The sequence below is a fragment of the Callorhinchus milii genome, unplaced genomic scaffold, assembly GCF_018977255.1.
Source record: "Callorhinchus milii isolate IMCB2004 unplaced genomic scaffold, IMCB_Cmil_1.0 Scaffold3, whole genome shotgun sequence".
In the NCBI taxonomy this organism is placed as follows: Eukaryota; Metazoa; Chordata; class Chondrichthyes; order Chimaeriformes; family Callorhinchidae; genus Callorhinchus; species Callorhinchus milii.
In genome coordinates, this window is record NW_024704744.1 from 44,618,845 (window position 1) to 44,637,403 (window position 18,559).

Sequence of the window (18,559 nt, forward strand, 5' to 3'; positions counted from 1 at the left end):
ACTTAAATAGCAACTTGAATCTTTCCAAAGAAACAAATGTTTTAGGATTCCTAGTAACTATCTTTCTTATATAGGTAAATCACTTGTAATTTAGATGCAGAAATCTTTTTAACATTATTTAATCAGATAGTGTGAAACTATTCTCTATACTGAAAACCCTTATATTGGTTATAATACGGACGCATCCGAATTATACCTGATTTATTTATATAGGAAAAATGGCTACTAGAAATCCCCAAACAGCTCAGTTTCTTTGTAAAGATTCAACAATAATAATATACATTTAACAATAATAAACAACATATTTATTTATGTTGGAATAAATAATCAAGTTGTTTCTCCCATCATTTTAAATTATTATAGGGATTAGCTTTCTCCTTTGTTTTACAAAAAAGTCCATTACAAAGATTATTTAAAATTCAAATGATAAAAAACAAGAAAGTGTCAATAGTGATCTAATACAATCTATAATGGAAATAAAGCAGAGAATAAGGAACATTGCCTTATTGTCAAGATCAAAGACAGAATGTGAGAATGGACGTGAAAATACGTAATGCAAATAATTTACTAAATCATGGTGTATTTCTTTAGGCACTGAGAAAGTGCTTTAAATAAAATAAAAACACTATTTAGTCATGTTATGTTTTGCTAGTTATGTTTGGATAATGAGGCATTTAACAGGGTATCAATCTCATCATCACAAATACCAACAGACAGATTTAGCAATGTTTTTTTCCAATACTTAAAATGTTATTGAAATGTATAACTTACAAAAATATTATTGTAACATTATTTGTTTGGCTATAAGTGTTATTAAAGACTACCATAAAATAATGTTTAATTTAATTTTGTTAGCTGCTATTCCAGTCAAAAGTGACGGTAAAGAAATACATGATCGCCACTGGAAACAGTTCTATAATCTGTCTGAATGAAGAGCTGCACCATTTTAGGCTTTCCACTGGACAAATAAATAAAAAGCTTCATAATAAAATAACATTTATTGTTTAAAATTACATTCATTTTCTACAGAAAAATAATTATAAAAGCCACGAGTTGGAGAATTTCCATATCAAATAATTAATGACCCACAATGTTAAATGTCCACATAATTTGAACAGTATTGCAAGTGACAGCATTGCTTTGGCTGTATGATTAAGGCTAAAATAATTTTTAAAAATTCAGTTTTCCAAAAACTGCATCAATATTAAAAATTCTAGTATTGAAAATCCAATTTATGATAGTTACAACCTTTACCTCCCAATATGTACGAAATACTTTAGAAAAGTAAATTTTCATTTATGGAAAAATACAAAAAACAGGTTAAACATATTTTCAAAAGTTATATTTTTTAAATTAGACAGGGTTAACTGATTGGACATAGAAAGGTTTTCAGCTTATATAAAATATTTTAACAAAGGATAAAGATTGCCGGGAATGGGTTTGACATTTGACATTTCCTTCAATTAACTTTCCCTTCAATTTTTACTGATATAAAAATGGTTCAATAAAATTATACTGCTTTAAATTTAATGCAATGCATTAACTTAGAATATAAATAGAAAACCAAAGATTTTTGCCAAATACAGCAATAGAAAATAACATTGAAAGTTTCATTAAATATAAGCAGAAGTTATATTTTAACCTCAAACAGAACTTCAAAATGCTGGTGATAAAAACGTAGGAAAGTAAAACATTAATTGTCTGAGTAACAATGATTGTTTAAATAAATTATACATGTCCTAGTTGATGCTTTTACTTCAGTTGATGTGAACTCAATCTATGGTAAAGCTGAACAAAAGACCATTGCAAATTAGGCCTTTGGCAAATTAAGTCATTAAATAATGAATCTCACATAACATCCGAATGGTTTTCCTGAAGACTTGTTTATTGTTTATAAGACTTGACATCTTATTAGATGTTTGCGAATTTTTACAGGTAATTCCTTCATTAAGTTTTTTTTGCTTGAGGAGCCCAATTGTATCACATCAGTGAATGTTTTCTAGGCTGTAAAAAGCTACTACAAGTGAAAATACTTCATAAAAAATAATACTGTTCTTTTCCATTCTTCCACATCATTATAAATCAATCCCTCAAAAAATCTATTTGATCTGATTGGATTTATTTGAAAGCTTTTCTACCCCAACACAAAAGCAGCATTAACCTCTCCTCTCACACTGGATTCTTCACCCGTTTTCTTCTTTCTCTTCTTCATGCTCTTTACAGATGTTCCAGATTCCTCACTTGTGACTAAAGAAGTGGATTGAGAAATTGCTGCATTTGCCTGCCTTACTTTCTTCTTCTTTGATAATCTGAAGTAGAAGGGTACATTTTTGGACACAGATTAGTGACTGCAGCATGCAATGTTTCATTCCATTTTTAGGTAGTAAGTATTCATTTTGGCTCTCTGGTAGAAGAGAATTTGGGAAAAATGTATGATCGTATGCTTCTGGGAAACAATTCAGAATAATACACAACATTTCAGTTTTAAGGAATTTAAACACAGTAAATAACTAGCTCCAACTGATCAGACGTTAAATACACAACCTGGTATGCTCGTAAACTATCTAGACTATATAGGTTTGTATTTAATAAGACAATCTCAACTGGTGTGGAAATTGGCCTCAATAATTCTGCACAAAGGGAAGGAAGGGGAAGGAATTCAACCAGGGATCCAACTTCAACTCACTAACTGGTGACATCTATTTGAAAATGTGTGTGGGCCACACTGTCAATGATTCAGTAAAGAATGGTTACTTGTTTAAGGTACTGGAAGATGACCCATTTGTAGAACTATATGAGCTGCTGCTGTTGTGTGTTAAGGATAGGAGAAATAAAACCACACCCTTCCAAAACACAGTATAAAATACAGGCATTGAAAATACAGCAAATCTGATATTGTCCCTGTGATTTCCTCTCTCCCAAAAATACTGATTCAAACCTCATCACCTGATACACTGTCTTAGACAAAAAATACACTCATTTTAAAAACACTCTCCTCAGGCATTGACAGCATCAATCTACGTGTATGCACATTCTACCTCATGGAGCCAGTGTGGAACCTCAGTATCTTGTTTAACTCCCAACTGTCCTTTAAACCTCACATCTGTGCTCTGACTCGTTCAGCTTTTCTCCACCTTCGTAACATTGCCCTCCTCCGCCACTGCCTCTCCCCTTGGGCCAACTGATACCCTTATCCATGTTTTCACCATGTCTAGGCTTCACTATGCCGATTCTCTGCTTGCTGGACCTCCCAACTCTTCCCACCACAAGCCACAGACCATTGAGAACTCTGCAGCTCATGTCTTCTCCTCACCAGGATCCGTGAGCCTATCATCACTATCCTTGCCCTCCTTCACTGACTCCATATCCCCTAGAGCAGTGCCAGCCAAACTTAGGCTTGTGGACCTTCAAGAAGCTGCCCCACCTTGTTGGCCAACCAAAAAGATTAGCTAACACTGCCCTAGAGGATCGAGTTCAAGATCCACATCCTCACTTTTAAATCCCATCCATGGTCTTGCCCCAATCCTCTCCCTCTGTCCAGCAGGCACTGGCCTGCTTCACGTTCCCCACCCTGCTAACCCCACCATCGGTGGTTGGGCCTTCAACCTCTGCATCACTTTCTGGACCTCCATTCCGGAATCCCTTTCCTCACATCCTTCAAAGTCCACTCAAGACCTTCCTCTTTGACACAACCGCCTTTGGTGATTTTCCCACTTCTTTGTCTTCCACCCAACCAGAATCCAAATCCCACTCAGGTGCAAACCCTCAACCTCCCATCGCCTTGGGATGTCATCCCAACAGATTAAAGTTATATAAATGTAATTTGTTGTTGTTTTGGTTTGAATACTCAAAACTAGACTAGGAACGCAGTGCTTGATAACATAGATAATGTACATTAGCCCAATTCAAATTGAATTATAAATCTTATCATCAAGAAAACATTAATCCCTTATTCCAAATATGCTTCTTATGCAAATACTTTAATGAGTGTTTTAACTCCAGAATCACTTTATCATAATATATGACCATATGAATCATGGAATTCAGAAAGCACTAGTGACATCTGCACACTATTGTTATTGTTTTGTAAAGCTTATGCCTTGAATAAGTAACTGCTGTATAAATCTCCACTTTAAAACTTTAGACCTCTGTGCAGTCTATCACTCAGGGCCAATTATACAATACTTTCAAATTACGCACGTCTCCTGGTTTCTACAAGGATATTGACAGGATATTGAAATCAATACAAAACTAAAGATATAAAAGGATAATAAAAACGATACTAAAATGAACTTGTTGTACTACGCAACTCCTTTCTACTGGACCTATATTTACTGAAAGCATGAGTACATAGATTTTGCACAAATATTTAAAGTGTAGTGCATTTTTTTCTACACAAACAATATTTCAAATGGCTGTGGATTGTAAATATTGCAATGTTGGTTATGATTTATATTCCTTTGAAAACACTAATATCTTTGTTGCATAGTCAGTTATTTACTGATTCATTATGCCTACTATAAACTGGGATGAGAGTCAACACGTTTACCTGAACAAGGTACTTCCTGTAATCTTGGTAAATTATATCATCAGAATAAACTACAAAATCTTTCTGCAATTGTTCAGCTACAAAAGTAGTAGGATCATGGATTTGTTAACATTAACAGAATTGGTGCATCATTGCTGATCATCTAATACAATCTAGATTTATATAGTGCCTTTCAAGTTGGGAGGACATCTCAAAGCCCTCAACAATTCTGACTAGGAACTCGACTGGGAGGGAAAAGATGACTGGAAGCAAAATAGGTGAAGGGTAAGTACATGGAGATAATATATATTTGATGATCGTTTCTTAGCTTTTTTCACACTTGAACTTGCTGGCTCTCGTGTGTCCACGAACATACACACACACAGTCAAGAGAATTCTATCACTGTGACTGGAAGGTGAGAAAACATAACTTAAGTTTTATTTCCTGTGAAGTGTTAGCAGTTCCTAATTTGTGTGGCATTTAAAAAAATCTGTATTAGAATTATACTTTAGCAACTATAATTAATATAAAGTTTGCTTATTATATGTGAAGAAATACAACAAAAATAGACTAATTTAGAAGTTTTAGTTAGTTAGTACACCAAGATACTGCTTTATGCAGTATTAGCCACAATACCTCACAAAATCACTTTCCCAATACTTCATACTACGTGGAGGGCAACCAATGAGGTAAAAACAAATGTCCCCATAGGAAGGGATGGGGTAACTGCAGAAACTAGCCAAACTTGTGAGAATGGCAAATAACTGACTACTCTGGTATGCGGCACAGGAGACCTACATCTTCTTGCAATTCTATAGGGCCCTTCACGCACAATAGCGTCTTGGACCCCTGAAAAGAGAGAAAAAAGAAAATGAATTGCTTTGTGGTACAAAATAAAACAAAATAAAATTTGTACCATAAACATGACTCAGCTGAATCTTTCCAGTCCGTGTTATTATTTGACAAATGACACTGTCAGTGTCTCACATAAAAAAAAGGTGCCCGATATACCTATACTCTAACTTGAGACCAATGCAATGCATACCAATACATTTTAAGTGACTTCCTATGGTAATTTTATTTAATGTAGTGCTTATTTTCCTTTTCCTGCAGACTGAGTGTTCTTCTATTTGAAAAGGTGGGAACAATTTGAATTATGGACCTTACTGCCACAATGCTGTCAGTTTAGCTCCATTGCTGGCTTGTAGGTGGCAGAAATCAAGTCTGTAGCTTTCCCACACTGAAACAGAACATTTGCAGGAGCCTTCCGCTAACAAACTGGAATTCAATAAGTTTTATTCAACCATCAAGTTATTTTCAGTGTGATAATTTAAAAAAATTGTCCTAGCCACAAATATTTCTATGCAAAAGATGGTAAGGATAAAGGTTAGCAGATTTCTGAGGGACCATTGTTTCATTGTTTAATGATGTTTTATTCACACTGAGGTATGAACAAGATGAGTGTGGTTCGAACTCATGCTGCTGTAAACAAGACACAATGTTACTATTGATGTTCATTCTCTCTCCTTCCAAAAATTGAATAGTTCTTTGAAGTTCATATTTGATTCATGAAAGTTCAGGGAAGAGTTTGGAGTTGAGGCATTCAAGACAACAACAATTTACATTTATATTACGCCTTTCACACTGGGAAGAGATCCCAAAGCGCTTCACACAGCTGACTGGGAACCAAGAAGGGAGAGCTGAGGATGGATGGAGAAAGCTAGCCAAAAGCACAGTTGAAAAGTGAGGTCCTGAGGTTATGGTGGTATTTAAAAGTGAGCCATAAATCCGTTTGTGCCCTAGCACCGCCTCAACTGTGTGATCATCTCTTACCCCATACTTCTGCTTGGCCCTTTATTCATCCTACCTCAAAACCTCTTTGACGGAGTCTACAATCATCTTCCCCCCCTTACTTTGCTCAGCATCTATCTGTATCTGTGAAGTGCTCCGAGACATTATGTTACATGAAGGGCGCTATATAAATGCAAGCTGTTTGGAGAATATTGCTGCATTCTTTGCCTACATCATAAGATTCACCTAATTACCAATTATTCTCTATAAAATGCTTCAAGACTTTGTGAAAGTTATTTAATAAATCAGTTATTTGAGAAGATCATTAAAGGTAGCAGTACAGGCATACAGTGAGCAATCAGGAGAGTGGGATTAGACTCAGTGGCTCACGTAGAGAAAAATACCACTGCCATTGAATATCACTTGATGTGCCAAGTGCCCTGTTTCAGGGTTGTCCATTCAATATTTCTATATTCCCATAAATCCTTGCCTGGTTACAGGCATCACTTGAACCTTGCTGATATCAGGCCCTTACCACACCACCATCCCAGATGTTTGTATGCTGCGAACAGCTTTCTTCTAATTTGGAAATAGTTCGAGGAAACACTGTTTATATTTCTTAGTAAAACTGAAAGCTGCTCAGATTTGATATGCGTTGATCTGAAATGGTGTTACTTACGGTTTCACAGGTGATTCTGTATCTGTGTCATACTCAGCAATGAGCTTCAGCTCCCCTGCCTTGCTGATGACTGCTGACATCTGTAGGAGAACAAAAGGTGGATCAGTGAAAAGAAGGGGAGGGGGAAGGGTGGGCTCACACTTTTTTTCTTTAGACACATATGTAAAGCCACAGGCTTCCTGTACTTGGAATGTATGCAGCTTGTTTGAAAAGTTGAACTTGTTTGCCCCGAAGATACACCCGTGTGTGGTTACAATCTACAAGCTCAGAGAAAAACAATAAGCCTTCTACCTTTCCCATGATACAGGAGATACCACTTTACATACTGAGGGAAAACCAAAACAGTACAGACAACTGGTAAATACACCTGGGGCCATATTTTAAATTTTCATGCGTTATTTTTATTAACACTTGCAGAACTGCAGAAGTACTTTCCCACCACAATAAAAGAAAATCCTTTTCCGTGTACCAAAATTGATTCTAACATTCTGTATGTTCTATAATTACATACATTGAGAAAAAACAAACTCAAGATTTTAACCAAGTTCCATGTGAAAAAGGTTTGCAAAATAGAAACACAAAGGTATTTATTCACACTTGCACAAAATGATTACCCAATAGAGTATCAAGTGGAATCCTGTAGTATATTGGTTAGAGCACTCATCTCGCAAGTGACAGGACCACGGCTCAAGTCCTAGGCAAGGCAAAACTTTAGGCAAGTTTCCTTACTCCGCAAGTCTCTGCTTACCTAGCAATAATAATAATAATAAGCGGTTGTTAGTCGTTTGGCAGATCGCTTTCTGGGGGTAATAATCCCTTCGAAAGAAAATAGTAAATAAAAATAAATAATTTGGTCACTCAATCCACGACTGTTTGTGAGACACTTCTGTGCACAATTGGCTGCCTCATTTCGCACATAAAAGATAGTCAATTCACTTCACAGTATATTCTGTGAAGCGCTTTGAGATGTCTCAACAATGTGATAAGGCGCTATATCAAAATGCAAGGATTATTTGCAAGGATTATCAAGGTGTTCTCTGCAGTAGTATGTGGAAGGCATGGGATAAGACCAATCCGCACTGTGCAGGATTGTAGGAGGGGAGCAGTTGGAGGCATCATTGATGTTGGTCTCTTATTACTATGGAAAATAGCAAAACAGTACTTTGAGGTTAATGATTACTTTTAGATGGAAGACTCCACAATGGAAATAATATCCTCTAGGGGCATTGTAAAGTTCAAGTCAAAACGGTTGGTTGGTTTGAATGAGTACAGCAGATTTCAGTTACCCGGGAATATGGCGTCCTTAAAAGTTCCCTGTCTCAATGGCTGCAATTCACAGAAAATTCTGTGACAGTTTGAGAAAGCAATTACATCCTAATGGTGGAACGTTTGAGGTTTTTTTCTCTCTTCAAGGAAAACGAAGTATCCGAGGAATTAACTCTCAGCATAATCCTGAAAAATTGTTTCCAATGACATCCTCATCAAAATCTGGGACAGATCAATACCTTCTAGGTCTCCCCTTGAACCATAATCTTAATACTGTACTTGAGGCCACCATTATCATATCCTGCTGGTTTAAATCATAGTTCAAGATGTTCAGTAAAATCCAAGAGATTCATAGACAAATCTGCCAGCAACATAAAATCATCAGTGAAAACAAGCATAGCTGGTATAACTATTTACCAAATTTACCAATTTTCTTTAGCTGTTAACTGTAGTTGTTGATATGCCTCTCAAAGTTGCTTTTAGGAAGCTGTGATAAACTTGGATATGTGAAGGTTTGTGAGTAGCAGAATAAAGAACACTAACATAGCAAAAGTGAACAAGGGGATGCCCAATATTTGTCTATGTAAAAGGATTCAGAAAGGCAGAATCATGGGTGTGTGTATTGAGGACCTTTCAATGATCACCATAAATCACCATCTCCTCTTCCAACATATTTTGTCCCAGGAATTCAAAACTATGCAACTCTTTACTTCCCTTAGTCCTACTTTCTTTCCGCAACTTTCTGACTTTTAAAGTTCAAGCTTAGCTTTAGAATTGTGGAACAAACTACCTCAACAACAATAAAATTACGTTTGTATAGCCCCTTTCACGTCGGGAGGACAGATCGTCAGAAATGAAGAATTGATTGAGGTGTTTAAGAGGGAGCTTTACATTTATACTTTACATTTATATCGTGCTTTTGGAAGAACATCTTGAACTGACTGACACTGCTGGGTGGGCAACCAAGATGAGGGTGGGAGCTGAAGGGGTGAGGAGGGGATAGATGACGAAAAGCACAGTCAAAGAGTTATGTCTTGAGATGAGCCTTGAATAAGGGGAGGGAGGGAGCAAGTTGGATGGACTCCAGAAAGCAAGGGCAGAATGGCTGAAAGCCCACAGATAGGGTGGAGGGCGTGCAGAAGGCTGAGTAAAGAAAGCAGCTGAGACGAAGTAAAGATGTGCCAGAGATGTACAGTTAGGGAGTGCTTTTTTTAAGGTCAGCCGGGTGTCTGACACATGCTGAAACCAATCACCCATCACCGTGCCAAACCATTGTAGCCAAACCAAGCTGAGATTTCCATGAATCCCACCTACACATGGAAATCCCAGATAAATTGTTGGAATGGAAAGTGCATTCTCCCTGGAGGGATACATCCTAATTACTTAATTCCGGAAAGTATTAGGCAGGCGCAGGTTGGCAAGAGCCAAGGCTTGGGGACCCAAGAGTGTGTGTGGAGGTACTGCTGGAGTCTAACCAGCTAAAACCACATAGCTTTATTATTATTATTGATATTGCTGTCTGGCGAGCTTTCCCGCTGCTTGTTCAGATAGGACCACTCTGCACTTTGGGGCTTTGACTTGCAGGGTTAACAGGAGCTGAATGGGAGACCAGTGCCTGGTCTCCCCTTCCAGGTCCTGCTGATGAGCCAGACTGGCTGTGCTGTTATCAGCAGTGCCCTGGAATACTGCGGATCCTGGCCTGGCTCAGGACCCGGACTACCGAGAGCACCACAGAGGGTTGGCTCAATTCCGACATTCCAGGCATGTCACCTTGTTTAGCTCCAAGGAGACCCCACTTAAAATGTATTAAGAGATATGGAGACAAGTGGGGAAACAAGATAAAAAGTATAAAGTACAGCTAAATTCAAAAAAGGCTGTGAAGGCTGCTCAATGGGCTGTATAACCTGTTCCTGTTTTTCTTACAACTTCTGGGGAGTCCTCCACTACAGACCTTGGTTCTTCACACAGATATCAGCAAACATAACCTCAATTTCTGGTGTGCAGGATTTAAGTAATGTTAAAAGGCTTGTTTAAAAGGCTTTCATATAATCTAAAAACGATAAGCATCAAAACAATTAATTTGTTTGCTTGTGTGAGATATTAAATGAAGCTAATATAAAAACACTCATCTGCTTTCTTACTTACAATTTAGAAATCACGTGGACTTCTCAATTGCAGGCAAAGTTTTCAGGTGTACAAAATGCAAACATCCAATGGGATTGAAATTGCAACCTATGATGTACTACTTGAAACCGATGTGAATTACCACATTGATGTAAAAGTGACTGGTTAATTAACTATCAACTATACCCTCTCCCCAACTCACAACTCTGGGATTGAAGCCAGCTGTACTGCTCACTGCATATTGGATTGCTGCCCCACAGGACGTGGTGCTGGGGACTGATTAAAAGCTGTGTTTTTAATCATGTTTATGTCCAATTCTGCATTCTGACTCTCAGTTCAATGCATAGCATGGCTGGCTTCTGGCCCAAACATGTCTGCAGATCAGTGAATGATTCAGAAATCAACAGGTTGCGTTTACTTTTAACAGTGAACACAACACGGGTCACGATTTTCACCCAAGTATTTTTGTGATAGAATAACAGACAAATCCCACACATCCATTCCCTGAATTCTGATGTTGAATTCTGGCTAACTTTGCAATACCATGATCACAGATGGTGGCATACAGGTCACCATCATTAACTTTACAAAACGTTCTGCTCTTCAAAAGAAGAAAAAACAGAACCAAATTCTTCAGAGTTTTGAAGTAGTGACATCCAGGAAGGATGACCATGAAAGGATTTTCCCCCACATTACTGATGATTCATTCTACAGATGAATAAATAAGGAACTGCTGTGACCACTCACCAAATCAGAACATTCCTTCTAATCACTGAGTTTGATCAACTTATGTACCTTGGTTGGGGTTGGCGACCTCTCCTCTACCTCATCGTTGCCATTTGGTACCACAGGGTTATGGTCCTCGTTATTCGTAAGCTCTTCTTCAGGAATTCCTGTTTGTTAAAAAGTCCCATACTTAACATGATCATTAAATTATTTTAGTTTTTTTTAAACAGAAAAAAAATCTCACATTCTCTATCCCAGTACTAATAAAAGAGAAGAGGAAGCCAAAAGCTTACTTGCATCAGCCACATAATTCGCTGGAAAATAGCCCTGCTGTCCATTGGCCAGTCTACCAAACCACCAGTTCTCATTATCTTTGTAGAGCACTTGGATAATGTCATAGCGCTGAAGGGTTAGCTCATCTGATCGATGCGCTGTGTAGTCATAAAGAGCTACGACCTAAGAGAGATAAGACCGCCACAGTTTTATCACAACTATGCCACAGAGTGAAACCCCCAACACTAACTTCCTCCTGCAGCAAGGCAGCTGAAACCAAAGCTGCATTATGGTAAGACTTGAGGCTGTCTAGGGTTTTGTCGATGGAAATAGGGGTGGTGGGAACATAGCAGGAGTTGTGAGATAAAGGGCCATGGGATTCAAGAGATGGTTAAACATTCCACTTTGAGAAGATAGCTTTACAACATCTGCTGTTGTGTTAATGATAACTTATTAAACATTAATTGTAGCCTCACCTGCAAATGTTCTAAGAATTTAACACCAAAACCCTATGCCTAAAACCAATCAACCTAAAACCAATCAACTTCGCCACTGTTAAGCACTCTGAGACACTACCCTGCATGGAGGGCGCTACATAAGTGCAAGTTGCTGTTATTGAAATTCTACTTGTGAAAGTTTCTACACATTTTCAAAAAATGACAAAACTACACTTTCAACTGAAACAGCAATGTAATGAAAAACATCGAGTAGTTTTAATGTTGCAAGACAGGCACTGCTATTTTCCAAAATTACAGATCAAACAGCTCTCATTGACAGAGCAGCACAGTTTAACCCTTTGAGTGCTTTTTTGCAGCTGCTACTTGATAAAAAATAAATGCGTGCACACTGAAACTTGTACTCAAAAGGTTAATTCCCAATCACACATTGATACATTTTGGAAAGTCTGAGTGGGATTTTTAGCACTAATAATATCTTGCAAATAAAAGTTACATGACAGCTGTACATTCAATGATCATTATGAGGAAACACCGTCATACTGAAAGTGTCAGTAATATATAAATATGAAATTTGAAAATCAGCACATTACCAAGGAACCTGGAAAACTGAAACACTTAATTTACAAATTAATTTAGTAAATTTTTTAAAAATTGTCTTTTTACTAATTTTCTCTATGTTGTAAAAAATAAATTCTCTCCCCCTTTTAGTACAATTCTTATATCAGACAGTAATTTCCTGATGGAAAGATATGCATGTGACTTGTTTCAATGTGCGTGCAAATGCCACCCTTGAGCCAGCAGTTACAAGCAGCACAAACAAAGGCAAAATCTTCTGATTTTTTGTCTGCAGAGAAGGGCCCAGAATCCACCCATACATCTCATCTAATAGCTTATTAAAATTGTGAATTTACAGCAAGAGGAATTGCAGGTATAATCCCGTGATCTATCATTTAGTATCATATTAAGGGTTCCAAATGCCCTTTGGGAAAACGACACTACAAATACCACTTTGGGGCATAAAATGTGTATCCTCCAGAGAAACCAACTTATGTCAGGCCAACCAGTAAAACTTTGACTCTGATAAGATCACAAGTCAGAACAGAGTTATTGTGAGTTGGCATGACATACATAATAATAATAATCCTTGCTTTTGATATAGTGCCTCTTACATCAAAGTGTTTCATAGGATTTACTGTAAAGTGTACTTAATGACTGTTCAGCTTGTAAGTGAACACAACAGCCAACTTGTGACTCAGAGACAAGAGTTCTACCAACTGAGTCAAGATGGCACCATGGGCTCCTTTGAGGAGATGCTCTTCCTTGAAGGTGTGATGGTGTTTTTTCCAGTGCACGGTATCATATATACCACTGTCTTATGGACGTGCTTTTAAGCCACACAGTGAACACTAATTCATTGAGTCATTATATTCAAAAAAATGTAAAAGACATAGTATACAACTAACTACAGATGCTAGAATTCCCCTTCTTCACAATACACACATTATGATAATCACATAAAATACTTCCAGTAAGCAAACGGGAGCATCAGGAAGATTTACTGTGATGTATTCTCTAAAACATTCTGTGAAACAACTTACATATTTCTTCTTTTGGTTCTCTGATGTGTAACACAGTAAAAAAAGGAAATCCACCTAGTTACTTTGCAGATAGCTTATCAGAGTTTGTTAGAAGTGGCAACAACTACTCCATCCATAGAATTAGATAAACCATAGAAATGTACAACACAGAAAGCGGAGTCCTGTAGCTCAGTGGTTAGAGCACTCGCTTTGCAAGCGGGAGACCTGAGTTCAATTCCAGGCAGAGGGCGAAACCTTGGGCAAGTTTCCTTACTCCACACGCCTAATAATAATCCCTCCAAAAAAACAAAATAATAATAAATTGGTCATTTTCAATCCATAACTGTTTGTGGGATATTGCTGTGCGCAATTGGCTGCTGCGTTCCACCACAAATATACAGCCAATTCACTTTACAGTGTGTTCTGTGAAGCGCTTTGGGACGTCCTCCCGACGTGATAAGCGCTATATCAAATGCAAGGATTATTATTATTATATGGTTGCAGATATTTTTAGTGTCTTAATGTTAATCTTATTGTTTTGGAAATATGCAGATTTGAAAACAAATTAAAAGTATTGTTTAATTCCACGTGTGAAATAGAAGAATAGATTCACTAGCAAAATACCCCCAGCAGGTATGTCTGATTGATGCTCTAGTGCAGTGCTGGGGGTGTGCTACATTGATAGAGGTGCCATCCTTCAGATGAGACATTATCCGAGGTCCTGTCTGCCTGTCCAGGCAGATATTAAAGGATCGCATGGCACTATTCGAATAGAGAAGGGAGTTTCTCCTCTTGTCCTGGCCAACAATCCTCCAAAAGAAATTGGAGTCATGCACTCCATGGCTGTTTGTGGCACATTGCCGTTGTGGGACAACTGGCTGCTGCATTTTGACCCAAACTACACACTTTGCAGTATATCCTGTGAAGCACTTTGAGACATCTCAATGATATGATAAGGTGCTATATCAAATGCAGCTATTATTATAATTCCTCACAGTTTAAATGGAGTACAAAAAGGAACAAAAACAGAAGTCGCTCCCGACGTGAAAAGCGCTATATCAAATGCAAGGATTATTGATTATTATTAAAGCTATTCAGCCCATCAAGTGTGTACTGGCTCTTTGAAAATTTATATTACAAAAGAGGAAAAGAATATACCAGCCAGGTGTATGGGGAAAACTGCCTTTTCTCAGGAATTGGTAACAGCCTTTTCTGGATGTAGATAATCAACAGAACCACCTGATACTACCATTCAAAGACTAATGCCTACTTACAGTTTCTTGTACTGGTGCACTGGAAACCACCTCTACCTTGTATAATGGCGTTGCAGGATATGAGTAAGTCTGAGGGCAAAAATAAACAGAGGTTTGAACATAAAAAATTCTGAGTCCCATAAAACCAATGATGGCAATAAGTCCTAACTCAATATTGTACTATACAACAACAAAGCAGTTTGATTTGATGATTCTGGGAAATTATGTTTTTTTTAAAAAAATCAATTTTTGATAACCTCTTTAACGTACTTGCCAATAGCAATTGCATACTTTACAGGAAAAACTCTGTGAAGCACTTTGAGACATCTTGATGTGATAACAACAATAACAACAAATAATAAATTGCATTTATATAGCGTCTTTCACATTGGAAGGAAGCTCAAGGCATGGGACAGTGAAGGTTTGCACTTGAGCTGTGGATTAGAGCCAAGAGGGGTGGAGGGCAAGGAGGATGGGGGTGGGAGGATGACTGAAGGCAAAGTCAAAAAGGAAGGTCTTGAAATAGCCCTTGAAGAAGGCGAGGCAGAGGTGAGGGCAGAAAGGCTGAAGGCTTCACTATCGATGGTGGAGCAGATAGGGCAGGGAACAGGGAGCAGGCCAATGCCCACTGGGCAGACAGGTTGGTAGTGTTTATTAGGTCGTAGAGAAAGGGAGGAGCAAAACGTGGAGAGCTTTAAAGGTGAGGATGAGGATCTTCAACTCGATCCTTTGGGTGATGGGGAGCCAGCAGAGTCGGGCAAGGATTGTGGTGATCTGCTCATGGAGATTAGTGCGAGAGAGGATACGAGCTGCAGACTTCTGAATAATCTGCAGTTTGTGGAGGGAAGAGTTGGGAAATCCAGCAAGCAGGGAGTTAGCATAGTCAAGCCTATATATATAATAATGTGCTATATCAAGTGTGATAATTATCATCATTGAAACTAAAGATAACCCTGGTACATGGATGTAACTAAGCTCCCCCACTCCCCCCATCTTAATATGTGTACCCGAAGGTTGGTATTTCACAAACTGGCACTCTATACTGTGATCCGGTGAGCCAGGCCATTGTGATTGGGGGGGTTATATTCATAGATTCGATGAACATAATCAAATCGCATTTGAGAACATCTTTCAATGTAATGATAATAATTTGCAATTTTGTTAATTAATATATCACAGATCCGAACTTTCACACTGGCCTATTAAAAAACACAGTTTCATCTGAAAAACAGAATTGATATAAAGACTGTGCAGGACTTTTTGAATGTGGAAGTTGAACTTATTTCAAAGAATGAGGAAGATAAGTAATCCAACATTAATTCCTCATTCACTCAACTTCCATAAACAAACAAGAGCATAGCAAGGTTGCATAAACATTGACATTGAGCGAAGATTTCCAACAACAAATTACATTTGTATAGTGCCTTTCACGTCAGGAGGAACCCAAACTGGATAACCATTTGCTTGAGAACAGCATTGGAGGATGTAGCATTAGATATAAACTTCTCTGCTCCATCATCTATTTCCTTCCTCCCATGTTCCTTACATCTTTACCTGCAACTTAAAATGTGAGACTTCATTGTGTCCACAATCAACCTTGTTCAATGCTTTCTTTTCCACTCAATCATCTCCTGCCCCAGCTGCCTTGCTTTGCACGTCTTCACCAATCTCTCTCCTTTTCTCTCACCTGTGTCTTTGATTCTCTGCTAACCCAGCAAAAAAGCAAGATAATTCTCTGGCTCAGTATGTAGGATTGTATAACATTAATCTCCTTCACGAAAATCTTCCAAGAAGTCATTATTAGAGTTCACTTTATTTATACCTTTTAGGACCTTGAATATTTCAATAAGATCTCCCTGAACCTTTTTTCAAATGTGAACATTCCCAGTCACTCTTTGAAATGTATTTCCAACTGTCAATTCAATTGCCTTTCACTGTACAAACACGACCACCAATTTATATATGTCAAGGGGACGTATCAAAACACCTCCCAAAGTTAACTAGGTGGGGAGGGAACTTGTCTCTCCAACGTCAACTTGTCCCCACTTCCAAATCATTTTGGAAGTCCTGTAGCTCTGTAGTTAGAGCACTCACCTCGCAAACAAGAGACCTGTGTTTGATTCCCGGCAGGGCAAAATGTTGAGCAACTTTCCTTACCCTAAACACCTCTGTTTACCTAGTGGTAAGTAGGAGCCCGGTTGTTTGTCGATTGGCGGATCGCTTTCCCGGGAGTAACAATTGCTTCAAAAAAATTGGTCACTTCAATCCAAGCCTGTTTGTGGGACACTGCTGTGCGCAATTGGCTGCCGCATTTCCCCACGAACAATAGTCAATTCACATTATATATATATATTAAGAAAAACTGTGCAAGATACGACATTCTACCATGTCATCAAATCGTCTCACAGGATTTAGTGTAAAGTGCAGTGACTGTATATGCAGGTGAAAGTGGCAGTCAACTTACACACAGCAATATGCCACAAACAACCATGAAGTTGAATGCCTAATTTTATCTGGAGGATTTTTGGCCAGGACAATGGGAGAAATTCTCTTTTCTTTTCAAATGCTATCATGCGATCTTTAATATCCACCTGAACTGGAAGATGGGCCTGAGTTTCTTGATTCACCCAAAACATAGCTAATGCAATTTTGATCCAGCACTGTATTGAAGTATCAGTCTAAACAGTGAGTTTAAGTCTTGGGGCTTGAACCCCAATCTTCTGATTTATCCCGCAGTTTGGGTGCAAACCCAAGATTCATGACTAATCAAGTGCATCCTTAAAGTCCACTTGATTTGTAATGAATAATCCCCTTTCCATAAAGTTAGGTTGACTCTGTCTTATAATTCTACACATCTTTAGGTATGTCACTATTCCCTCTGCAGATCACCCTCCAAGGTTTTTCCTACAACAGATAGGGAAATTAGGACTATCGGTCTGTAGTCCTCTGGTTATCTTTGTCACTTTTTGATATAAATTGATATATAACATTGTATATTCTACCAAAAAGCAATTTTATTTCACTAAAGGATATACAGCACTACTGCTGGACATCTGGACGTGCACCATCCTGACACAAACACTTGAAATTCATTTAAATTAGCATCATATCACTGGAACAAATACCTGAAATGTTATTGAGATACAGTGTGTTATTACCCTTAGATATCAAACTCAGCATTTTTCCAATTGAGATTGAGATTATATTTTCCAATGGGGGTGGGAATTAAGCTATAGAGGTGTGAAAATGAATGAGTATGCACCTTATTTTGTTGATATTGTCTACAAATAGTCAATAACTACAGAAATTTTATGAGATTTGAGACATTCAATGTTATAGGTGTTATAGAATTATTTATAACAAATTTTAAAAATGCATTCTTAAGTTTTCATGTATTAACTAGGTAGGATAACAAGAATTCCTTGTAATCTGATATAGTGCTTTATCCCATCAAATTACCTCAAAGTATTTCAGAGTTTTCTGTAAAGTGTAGCTAATCTCTGTGTATTTGTACACAGAAAGCTGAAGAATACAAAATGGTCACATTGTACTTGATTTGCCATTGTATGTCAGCTTTGCTCAGTGGTAGCACTCTCACTTCTGAGTCAGAAGGTTGAGGGTTCATGCTCCACATTTGGACTAGGAATCACACAGCCTAATGCCAATGCAGACCTGTGTGGTGTTGCATTGTCGGAGCTGCCATCCTTTGGATGAAACGTTAAACTGAGGTCTCATCTGCCTGTTTAGGTGGGTATTAAAGATCCCATAGCACTATTTGAAAAAATAAGGGAGTTTCTCCAGGTGTTCTGGCCAACAATCCCTTAGATAAAAGTGACCATTAATTCCATGGCTGTTTGTGGGTATATTGCTCCAACGCCTTGGG

The 18,559-nt window shown here is 38.0% G+C and overlaps 1 protein-coding gene across 3 annotated transcripts in view; it reads right to left on the reverse strand.

The window, feature by feature from the left end:
• Positions 1-986: 986 nt before the first annotated feature.
• The window catches only part of ahi1 (Abelson helper integration site 1), a 111,023-nt gene continuing 93,450 nt past the window's right edge, over positions 987-18,559 (reverse strand). For 2 of the 3 annotated variants that reach the window (XM_007893016.2, XM_042333310.1), the window contains exons 23-27: positions 14,698-14,766; positions 11,409-11,571; positions 11,185-11,282; positions 7,000-7,079; positions 987-2,309 (exon numbers count right to left, since the gene is read on the reverse strand). In XM_007893016.2, the coding sequence (XP_007891207.2) occupies positions 2,135-2,309; positions 7,000-7,079; positions 11,185-11,282; positions 11,409-11,571; positions 14,698-14,766 (585 nt within the window). In that variant the 3' untranslated portion in view covers positions 987-2,134. Of the gene's footprint in view, positions 2,310-6,999; positions 7,080-11,184; positions 11,283-11,408; positions 11,572-14,697; positions 14,767-18,559 lie in introns of those variants that run through there. The other variant, XM_042333311.1, reaches the window with a different exon arrangement.